Below are 11972 nucleotides of genomic sequence, written 5' to 3' on the forward strand. Positions count from 1 at the left end.
TTGACGTTGCCGTTTCGTTTCCTAAATTAGAAGTAGGGAATTAGTATATTGTGGTCATGATGAACTATTTCACCAAATGAGTTCAGGCCTACCCAATGCCAAACAAATCAAGCCTACCAAACCAAGAAGCCCCTACTATCATTGAAGCCTCAAACTAAAACTAGTTCATTTGGAACTATTTTGAGACCAAGGTCTAAAAATAAGCTAAATTTTGAACTACTGCATAACACCTGCTGTCATGAGGTCATGGTAGAATAAATGAATAGGACCATAATTGGTATCTGGCCAAAGTAATCTCTAGCCGCCAAAGAGACGAGGATAGGTTTCTTCATTTATTTCTGATAGCTTATCTATCTGTTATCAATGAAAATATAGGCAAGTCCGTGGCTCAAATAGTGAAGGAAAGAGAACTCTGTCTCCCCTGCGATCTGAAGTTTGGTTGCTTGCCAGGAACCGATGTTGCTGGGGAAGACAGTAGATTTGCGTAGAACAATAGATTGTATTCATAATCAGATGCGCATTTCCATTCAAGATACCAGAGATTGGATAAAGGATGCATATGATATCAATGCCAAATATTAGAGACCTCACAATATTCTTTCATGGGCCATACAAAGTGCTGGAAGCCATCAACGATATTCTTTATAGAATACAAAAGCCACCAAAAAGTGAAGCTAGAATCATTCACCTTTTACCCAGCGACTAGCGCTGAGCTGGAGCAAATCTAACCAGAGTCGGATTTAACGTTCGATAAATTCATAGCTCATCATTCTTATGGCCGAAAAAGTCAGTACGGCTTGACCTGTAAAGTACAGCAAGACCTGTTTACTGCTCTATCTAAGTATGCTCTGGCATATTGTATAACTATAACTTACAAATGTCTGGCAGAATAGATAAGGTTTTCTATAGAAAGTTCAGAAACATTTAAGAGCTGCGACATTTTAACCCCAGAACCAGGCCAGTACTCAAGATTGCCGATGAAGAGACTGGTAGAAATATGGTTACCAAAGAGGCGTCACACCAGAAGTCAACCTATAAGAACGTTTGGGACGCTTTGTGATCTTTAAAAAAGGAGTTGCTTGCCAGGATCTGAGAGACCTAACAATTCCCAACCTCGCATGCGGACTCGATAACCTGGACTAGTTCAGATATATAGATAATGATTATGCATTTTAGAAGTAGTTTTTAGTTCTGGGGTGCTTTTATATTCCCTAGTGTCGTTCTCTAGAGAAAACTATTGATTGATATTTTTACAAGGGGTCTAATTACAAGAGGGAAACTTTCTGCGGATAATGATATCCACCATGTTTGGAATTATTTCGGGATGAAATTAGCTTAAGGAGGTATATTGGAAAATACCAGCTGAGTCTTCATCATTCCGAAATGATACAAGTGGCGACGCCTCTGGAAGTCAGTTGACAGTTCAGGACAGTTCGGAATATGTGTGCTAATTTAAACATAAATAATAGTAAATAAATTTAAAGAAAAACAATATTTCTAGTAGTTCTATATATATCTGAATATCTTTGATAGTGTAAATGAATAAGTATATTTACTTATAAGTATATTTATAAGTATATTGCTTTATTAGATAGAAAATCTGCTGATGAGGAAAACCTGATTATTCAGTATCGTAGAGGTGTTCCAGTGGTTGTAGAGTCCAAACAAAAAAACTTGCTTCAACCCCATTAACTGTGTTTTACCAAAATGTTGGAGGTCTTCGTACGAAGATTCAACCATTACTCAGTAGTATTATGTCCTGTTCTTATGATATAATTATATTGGTGGAGAGCAATTTGAATGACAGTATTGTAGATGCTGAACTGACGTGCAAGGTTTCAGGGTCTTCAGATGTGACAGAAGCTATCGAACTAGCAGTAAGTTGAGTGGAGGTGGTATTCTGATATTTGTCAGTGATAGTATACAATCACAGTGCATTTTTATTCAAGAGGACCGTATTGAGTAAATTCTGATTCTATGCCAGTGTAATGGGACTAAGTTCATTATTGGTGGTGTTTATATACCTCCACAATCACCTCGGGATAGTTATATCTGGCATTGTCAAACCATGGAGTGTGTTACTACTCAATATGCCAACCTAAATGTATATCTGTTTAGAGATTACAACCTACCAAGGGCTGCATGGGCCAATGACGAGCATGGTCTCCTGGTTCAATGCCCAAGAGGTGACCCAGCTTTAGATGTTGCACAAAGATTTGGTTATTTAAAATTTTATCAATGTAACTTGATTCCTAATGATAGAAATGTATTTTTAGATCTGGTTTTTTCTAATGTTAAGGATTTAAATATTCTTAAAGCTTCTGACCCTCTTTTTGAAGCTAATTTTCATCATATTGGATATGAGTGCCATTTGGATATTTCAACAGCAAATAACTCAATTTTTTCAAATCTAGCTTATGAAGAATTTTTTTATGATTTCCGAGACGGTAACTACAATGAGCTTAATATCTTTCTATCCTCAATTAATTGAAACGAGTGTTTATCTCATAGTGATCTTAACTTATCAATCAGCGTTTTTTATGAATATCTCTCTATGGGGATTGCATATTTTATTCCTTTAAAGAAACATAGAACTTCCTCATTTCCTAAGTGGTTCTCCCCTGAACTTAGAAAGTTAACTAGGAACAAAAGGAATGCTCATTCATTATACAGTGCTTTTCTTTGAAGCCCCCCCCCCATTTATTTTTTGAACGGGTCAAAAAAAAATTTTGAAACTTGGCATAAGTAAATTGGTCTATAGATACTGTTTTTCACTGTAAACTAGGTAGTTGTAAATTCCAAGATGGCGGCTGGGCGACATCTTGAGAAAAAAATTTAAATAGAAAGGGGGGTCGTGTGGTACCTCATTTTAAAGGTCTCAATGAGTACTTTATAACCCTGCAATATTAGACCCATATCTTAACTCGTTTCAAAATAGCGTCCTAATAAAAAAGTTTTTTTTTTTTATTTTAACGTTTTATATTTTTATGATTTTTGAATAGGTAAAAATCAGTGTACGAAAATAAATGCGTCGCTATTTTATTTTGACATAAAAACGACAGTTCTAAATGTCAAAATAACACATAAGCGCCATCTTGAATAAATGCATTAAATAGAAATCTTGTGTTACCTCATTTAAAAGGTTTTATTGAGTACTTTTAATATTATTATTACATGGACAATTTTTAAATCCAAAATTCAAAAATTATAAATTATTTGTATATTATTATTAAAAACGTTAATAAAATCGCAACAGTGTATTTTTTTGGCTGTTACTTTTAGACAGGTCAAAACGGAGTCCACCGAGTCCATGTAATAAATATTAAAAGTACTCAATAAAACCTTTTAAATGAGGTAACACAAGATTTCTATTTAATGGATTTATTCAAGATGGCGCTTATGTGTTATTTTGACATTTAGAACTGTCGTTTTTATGTCAAAATAAAATAGTGACGCATTTATTTTCGTACACTGATTTTTACCTATTCAAAAATCATAAAAATGTAAAACGTTAAAATAAAAAAAAAAAACTTTTTTATTAGGCCGCCATTTTGAAACGAGTTAAGATATGGGTCTAATATTTCAGGGTTATAAAGTACTCATTGAGACCTTTAAAATGAGGTACCACACGACCCCCCTTTCTATTTAAAATTTTTTCTCAAGATGTCGCCCAGCCGCCATCTTGGAATTTACAACTACCTAGTTTATAGTGAAAAATAGTATCTATAGACCAATTTACTTATGCCAAGTTTCAAAAATTCAAAAATTTTTTTTGACCCGTTCAAAAAATAAATGGGGGGGGGGACTTCAAAGAAAAGCACTGTATATGAGAGATAATACAGACGAAAACTATATAAAATTTTCTCGCCTTAGATCTGAATGCAAACGTATGTCTAATTTGTGCTTCCCACAATATATTGAAGGGTTTCCGGCTTACACAATGACCCTAAATCATTTTGGAAATATATCAATGATAAGAGGTCCAATTATACCCTTCCCAATACCCTCTTTTATGGTGACAAGCAAGCGTCCAGTGGTTTGGATATTGCAAACATGTTTAAAGAATTTTTCCAAACTGTTTATTCTCCTGGTATTAATAATAATCAGCTGCAAAATGGTCCCGCTAATGGTTTAAATTTAAACATTACTAAGATCTTAACATATGATATATTTGAAGGTATTAGCTCACTTCCTAACAAGATTACTGCAGGCCCAGATGGGATTCCGAATTTTTCTCTTGAGGAAATGTGTATGTACTTTTGCCATTCCTTTATCTTTGTTATTTAATGCTTCCTTACAAACATCCACATTTCCAATTGCCTGGAGGGAAAGTTTTATTGTGCCATTGTTTAAAGCTGGCCGTCGGGATGTCATAGATAATTATAGAAGTATTTGCATTCAATCTTTAATACCTAAACTTTTTGATAGCCTTATAGCTAATCAACTTTCTTGGTTATGCAAAGGCTGCCTACTGGTGGTCTACTGCCACTAACTTGATCTGTTACCAATCTGATCTTATGAGTAAATTAGAGGATCATAAACAAATTGATTCTATATACACCGATTTTAGTAAGGCGTTTGATCGTATTGATCATCAAATTCTTCTGTCAAAACTGATCTCCGTAGGGTTTCATGTTGATTTTGTGAGTTAGATTAAATTTTTTTTAACTGGCCGTATTCAAAGGGTCAGGGTAGGTGGACATCTTTCTGATCCTATCAGCGTAACATCAGGTCTCCCTCAGGGAGGGCATACATCACCCTTATTATTTAATTTATTTATTAATGATATAGTTAACTGTTTCCTGTATAGTCAGTGTTTGATGTTTGCAGATGACTTAAAATTTTGGAGGGTGGTTGGTAGTATTGTGGATCAAGAATTACTACAAGCAGATATGGATCGCATACATAATTGGTGTGAACAAAACAATCTTCATTTAAATGTTAAGAAATGTTGTGTTATTAGTTTCACTCGCAGGATCAACCGGTTTCAATCCAATTACTTCATTAATAATGAGCCACTGAATTATGTTGCATCTATTAGGGATTTGGGAGTTATTTTTGATGAGAAACTCACATTTATCGATCATATTAATTCAATTTCTGTAAAAGCATCAAAATTGCTAGGGTTTGTTATGAGAAACTGTTCATATTTCTCAGTCTCTTCAACAAGAAGGGTTTATTGCTCCCTAGTAAGAACTTTATTGGAGTACTGCTCTGTAGTTTGGTCTCCATACCACCAGATTCATATCTATGCTTTAGAAAGAGTTCAACATAAATTCCTGAGATATTGTGCTCATAGAACTTTAACTGTTATTGAGAACCATGACTATTCTTATATTGAAAGTCAACTATCTATTCCGACACTGTCGCAACGCCGTAATATTTCTGGTGCTAGTTTTATATATAAGATCGTTAATAGGCTTATTGATTGCCCTGATCTGTTGGGTCGCATACGATTTAATGTTCCTCATCACGGGTTGCGCCATAATGTAACCTTTAACATTCCATTCCACAGAACATCCTATGGAATTAATAATCCTATGGATAGGTATATGAATTTGTTAAACAATTCGAATATTGATGTGTTTAACATAAGTTCCTTAATGCATCTATAGAGGTCACTTACTTCATAATTGTGCATAAAATTTTGTATTTACATTCTTGCATATAAATTATTAAGGTTGTTTCTAGTATATGTTGTATAGGTGTTTTTTACTTTAGTATTAATTTTTTAAGTAGGTTTAGATTATGACAGTTGCTTATGTAAATATTATTGCTTTGTAAAATTTACAGTTAATGGGGTTTTCCCGTATTATAAATAAATAAATAAATAAAAATAAATATATATAGATAGTGTAAATAATCTATTTAGTAACCAGATAAGGCATTTTGCTTCCGCCCAATTATGGATTTCAAGTCAGCATTCAAAATAGAAGTTGCATCAAGGGGTTTTTGTAAGCCTGCTTATCTTAGGCCTTTATGTTTTTTCTTTCAATTTTTATTTGCCTAGTCGCAATAGTAAATGCACGTTTCCATGTTTCATCTTGCGACCCATTTCATGCATAATCAACAATGGTCACCAGTATCACGCGTAGAACGCAAGATTTGCGCGCGAGATGCCAGCGTATAGAGCGCCATTCGCACGCCATCAGGTAATCGAGCAAGTGTATTTTATAAAAGGTTCTTGACTTAAGTTATGCTAATTATAGTTATGACCTTAAAATCAAACGCAATAGATAACTTGATTTGAACGCAAAATCAGGTAAAAGTCTCCAGTAAAATTACTCATGAATAAAGAACTAATTTCTAAGAAATAAATAAAAGTGTAGCCAAGACAATTTTCTAATTTTCTAAAAGTCTGGATCTAGTTAATTATTTGGAAAAAATATAATTAATAAGATAAGCTTGAGAGCATATATAGCTAATTTATTTCTTAAAATATGTTATAAATATGAAGAGAGAGAATTAAAATATGAGTTAGACATATTTAGTCGTGACGACGCCCGACTTCTAAGTTGTATATAATACATGTTTAAGGCTGAAACACAATTAAAAACCTGAATAATGAACTAATAATTAGGCGGTATAATTTAAGAATAATAAATCTTTAATTATATAATAATAATCTTTAATTAATAATGAACATGCTAAACCAAAAAAAAATGGTAAAATAAATTAAAAATGTTTAAGCAAGGGTATGTTCTAAAATGTGACGCCGCTATTATTAGATTCTGCTTAAAAGATTTTGAGCAAAGCGGGCAAGAACTACAAATGAACTACAAAACTGTTTTGGTACCTTTCTCTGCCCGTGTATATTTTTTTATTACTAAGTGTGTCACCGCCTAGGATAATAGAACCTAAAATATAAATTCTGTCAAGAAAAAATCACTAGTTTTTTTTTTTAAATAAAATTCTTAAATAATATTCTTTATTTCGTAAGGTTTAATTATATCACAGCCTTCTCATGCCTTTGTTGAAAATAAATACGTTTGTACTTAAAGCGTTGTTGCTATACAGTAAAACTGCTAAATTCTTAAGAAAAGTTAAATTATTTAGTAATTTTTTAAGTTGATATTAGCTTTATTACTATATATACTACATAAGATAAAAATTAAATATCTTGAAACTCACCTTAAATAATCTGGTATTATGGGCACTATAACCATATATAACATATTATCCAGAAGCAGCGCTATGGATACAATTACAAGCACCAACTTGCGTTGTGCCTTAGGCTCCTGCAACTTAGTCCATACGATTTCCTTGAGTTCAGAGAACTCAAGATTTAATATCGGTATTGGAGGCATTATATATATATATATATATATATATAATTTATTTTAACCACTATGTTCTTAGTCCCATTTCTTTAAAATAAGAATATTCACTCACACACTATTGCACAAACCCGTTGGTACTTCATGGTAGATGTGTCCATAGAAAGGGGCCCTGGGGGGTAGAGCAGTGCCTCCTCTTTTTAACCTAGAGACAAAAGGATTATTTTAAATTTTTAAGGTTAAGTTGTTCATGGGGAGAGGGAGGCACTGCGCGGCGTTACCCCCCACCTCCCCTTTTGGAGGAGTATACAAATCGGAGGTAAACTATATTTAAAATAAAGTTTTAAAGCATAGTAAGTTAAATGACGTTATTAAAATATATTTTAACATGGGTACTATTGTTTTTAGAATTTCTCGTCGAACCGGAAGTCACGTGAGAAATATAATACATCAAATGATACGCGCTTATGTACTATACCCAAATACTTAATTACATAAAAATCTAATTTGTCCCAAAAGCAAAGGTATAGTGTTCCCTGTAGCCATAAAAACAGTCGAAATGCATAATAATATGTTAGATTATAAAACCCACCGTTTTATAGACGGCGGCCAGATTGTCAAATTTTTATTCAATGATTTATTATTTTGCTAGCCATTTTATAAAACGCCTGTCACTACTCAGGCAGATTGTCAAATAATAAAGTTCTTACCGCTTAACATTCTTGCGGGTGAAGTACTTTAGTCGGTTTGTAAAATACGAATTGTATTTAAAAGAATTAAATAAAATATATTGATACCATAAATGCCGATATAAAAAAATTTCCTTGTAGCTATAATAGTAGGGAATAAAAATAATTTTTTTCTACTCCCGTCGTTGCTATTTCAACAGGGTTAATATTTTTTAAATTTAAAATCACACAAACTAAGCAAAATTGAAATTATATCATAAAAATATGCCAATAAGCAGACAATGAACATCTTTTTATGGGCCAAATTAAGAAACGGTTCAAATTTAATAATCTGGCTATTGACTAATGCTCATCGCTTTTTTTTAAAGGACTAAAATGCATCACTTTTTAACGTTTAATAATCTGCCCAAGTAGTCAGAGTCATCTTAAAAAGTGCCTAATCGATTTATAAAATGGCTATAATTAATTATAGCAATGTAGCGAAATAATAAATCAATCTGGCCGCCGCCTATAAAGCGACGGATTTTATAATCTGGCTACTACACACACACCATGTTGATACATTGTTATTGTGTAAACTATAATCTTATATAACTGTTGAATATTCATTACCTAATTTGCGATTTTATTATTATATATTTTTGCTTATTGAATTACATAATCCAATAGGTCATACCTAATTACATACAAATACAAAAAACATAATCTTAAAATAAAATAATTACAGGAAATTGGACAAATTTACAAGGTCTACAATTAGCAATAAGAGGATTAATCATAAAAAGCATTATTATTATTTTTCAACAACTCTTTTATCAGTTTAAAAAAAAGCTTATCAACACATTATACAGGGTGACCCAAAAAATGTGGGAAATCTCTCGGTTGCAGGTATAAAATAAAAAAGTTATATGAAACTTTCCTATAAAAAAAATCCTATTAGGCTTTCCCTACAATTATACGTCCCCTTAATGACGCGGGCTTTTTTGAGTTACTTTTAAAGTACTTTGTAAAATTAAATATTTGGAGAAAAAAAATAATTATATGATATGTTCTTTTTTTTTCAGCGATGCATGCTTTTCTTGAAATGAAAAAACAACCTGAAAAGTTAATAATTGTAAATAATTAATTAAAAACTTCATAAGTAAGTTCAACTTCGGCTCCGTGATGTATGATACACGCACGGGGACGACGAATCGTGGACTGCTGTACTTGCTACATAAACCCTAAATTGTTCCATGTGATAACATCAAAATGAATCCGGCTTCTCTGTAAAAGTTCTCAAGTATCGACAGAAGTTGAATACTCCATTCAATAGTAATGTCAATACGGCCCAATCAAAATGAAGTTGAAAATTTTCATTAGCCCATACATGCGAGTTATGTAAATTCACAATAACATTTTTGGTAAGCCCTGCTTCATCGTTAGAAAGAATAATGCTAATAAAGTTTGGATAAATTCGCTGCTGAGCTAATAGCCAGTTGGCAAATTGTATTTTAAGAGGAAAGTCTTTAGTCTTTTGATTTGGAATAATATGATTAGGAAACTTTCTTCATACAACCTTTTTGGATCCAACGCATTGCAAGACGTAAGAACATACATAAGATGCATATCTGCATACTTAATAGACGTGAATTCCATATTTCGAATTTAACTTAAATTTAACAAGAAATCCAAAAATCAATAAATTATTATCGAAATAAAGGATCAATGTATTAATAATATAGCTGAAAGATGGCAAGTTTTAAAAGACAGGTAAACCAAGTCAGATGAGAACAGACCACCAGGCCTGAGTGAATATTATTGAAAAAGGAGCTGATTTTAAAATGGACGACGGTGCAGAAATTGGTTTAGATAACCATAAAAGCTTAACCGTCATTCATATAACCGTCATAAGCATAACCGTCTTCCTGAAGAAACTCAGGAAACACGAAAGAGAGAGAAAGAGAGAACTTTTTAGATTTGATTACATAGAATTGCGTTATATAGGTACCATGGTTATTATCGGCAACTGCGCAGTTTCATCAAAGAACTTTTATTAAATAGTCTTACTATTCTAATAAAACTCAAAATCTTCTGGATATCCGATAAATTTTACACATTTAATTACATCCGTTAGCAACTCCATCTTACTTATGCTACAAATACTTTTTTTTCATTAAAGGAGTGAAATATCAAAGTTCAATATCTGACCTAATTTCGCTTCAGCGCTTGCACCTGCGCATATACGAGTCTTACCTGTATCTGGAAGGGCAGCTCCGATCCGCGAGCTAAAAAAACCCCGAATATTATTGACACTGACCCCACGGCCTGCGAGAAAACTGAAGGACCCCAACGTAGGCCCTTCAGCGGTGGCCCCGTTTTGAGCCGCCACGGCTACGACCCCCCTAGGTACACTCTCTTCACCTGCTGCTGTCGGTGGATGGAGGATACGCGACGTCGCGACGTGACCTGTTCCAGGTGTTGTAAAGGAATGAATCCAGACCGGGCGTCGCGACGTCGATTTTGGGGCGGAGGATCAGCGCCACGACGCTCTTTTTGGATTGGTCTACGCAGGGGTAAAAGGAGGAGTTTGGATTCAAGGGGGAAAATAGGGGGGAGTTTATAAGTAATTTATGGATTCTCGAGAATAGAACGGGTTTTACCGTGATATTGCGTGTTTGCCGATGGTTATATTTAGAATTTTGGTCGATAGATGGTTTGGCGAACGCGTTAAGATATTTTAAGGGCTGAAATAGTGGCTGTTTGATCTTGTTACCTTATTTTTATTAGATATTAATACTTAATCATTTGTTCTAAATATTATATATTCATTGCTATTATCTTCACTATACCGAAAAGCTTTTTTTGAATGGTTTAAATTGAATTTAAGTCAAAGTTCAAAGGATTGAGTCAGAGAGTAATCATTAAGAAAGATGGCGTAGTGCATAAATCGGATATATCACAAAATGTAGTAGGAGTGCCTCAGGGTAGCATATTGGGACCTATTCTGCTTACAATTTTTGTAAATTATTTCAGTTTTAAAATGCATTACTCATATTGCAATATAACACAATTTTCAGATGACACCAATGTGTCAGTAAAAGTATCTAATATCAATGAACTTACTGAAAGGGGGGAGTTTGTATTTAAATTGGCAGATACCCCAGATAATTGGTTTACGAACAACAGCAACAAGTTTTTGGGTTCTTTTGTTGATAAGTTTTTAACCCTAAATTTTTAACCATATAGAATATCTGAATGGAAAACTCAATCAAATTGGTTACTGCATTAGATTTATTTAAAAATAGATGAATTTTCGAAAGTACTGCCTAGATAATAATATGATATAATTTTTTTGGCTTCTAACATAACCATCTATGTTTTGTACATATTTGAACTATTGATTTTTTGTTTTAAAAAATAGGCAGACTTTGTTCCCGGCGAATATCAATCACAACTTTAGTTTATATACAAATAATATCCCTTTTAAAATATATGAAAAGGGTCCTTATTATATGGGCTTTAAACCTTATAATAAGTTAAGTAGCAATACAAAAAACATTACAAGTTAGAAACAGTTCAAACTAAATTTAAAGCAATTCTTAAGGAATCTTGAGCCTTATAGCGTTGATTGAATATTTGAGTATTCCAAATATTCAATCAATGCTTATAGTATTGAAGAATATTTAAACATTTATAGTATTGGGTTGTTTATGTTGCGTACTTAATAGGGTAGTTCGGAATTTTTGAAGTCATTTCCCTTTATATTAGTTTTGTTATAGTAGTTTATTGTATGAATTTAAATAATCTAAAATAAACAAACTTAAAAAAAAATCATGCATCAGGCCTATTTTAAACAACTAGGCAAATAAAATTATATTTAAATACATGGACATAAAAATAAAAATAAAATAAAAATAATGGAAGTAAAAATATTTGAAACTCTAAAGTATTAATTAAGGCATTTAGTACAGTAGTGATGCTCTTGGCAAAAAAAATTGTAACTATTTTAAATATGTATAGGATA

The 11972-nt window shown here is 32.7% G+C and overlaps 1 protein-coding gene across 1 annotated transcript in view; it reads right to left on the reverse strand.

Annotated features, from left to right (window-relative positions):
• Positions 1–10424, reverse strand: part of LOC126734648 (choline O-acetyltransferase) — a gene marked incomplete at its 5' end in the record, with an annotated part of 209258 nt that extends 198834 nt beyond the window's left edge. The window contains one exon of the mRNA XM_050438346.1: positions 10202–10424. Coding sequence (XP_050294303.1) covers positions 10202–10424 — 223 coding nt within the window. The remainder of the gene's footprint in view (positions 1–10201) is intronic.
• Positions 10425–11972: the final 1548 nt, after the last annotated feature.

This window comes from Anthonomus grandis, chromosome 3 (genome assembly GCF_022605725.1).
Source record: "Anthonomus grandis grandis chromosome 3, icAntGran1.3, whole genome shotgun sequence".
Classification (NCBI taxonomy): domain Eukaryota; kingdom Metazoa; phylum Arthropoda; class Insecta; order Coleoptera; family Curculionidae; genus Anthonomus; species Anthonomus grandis.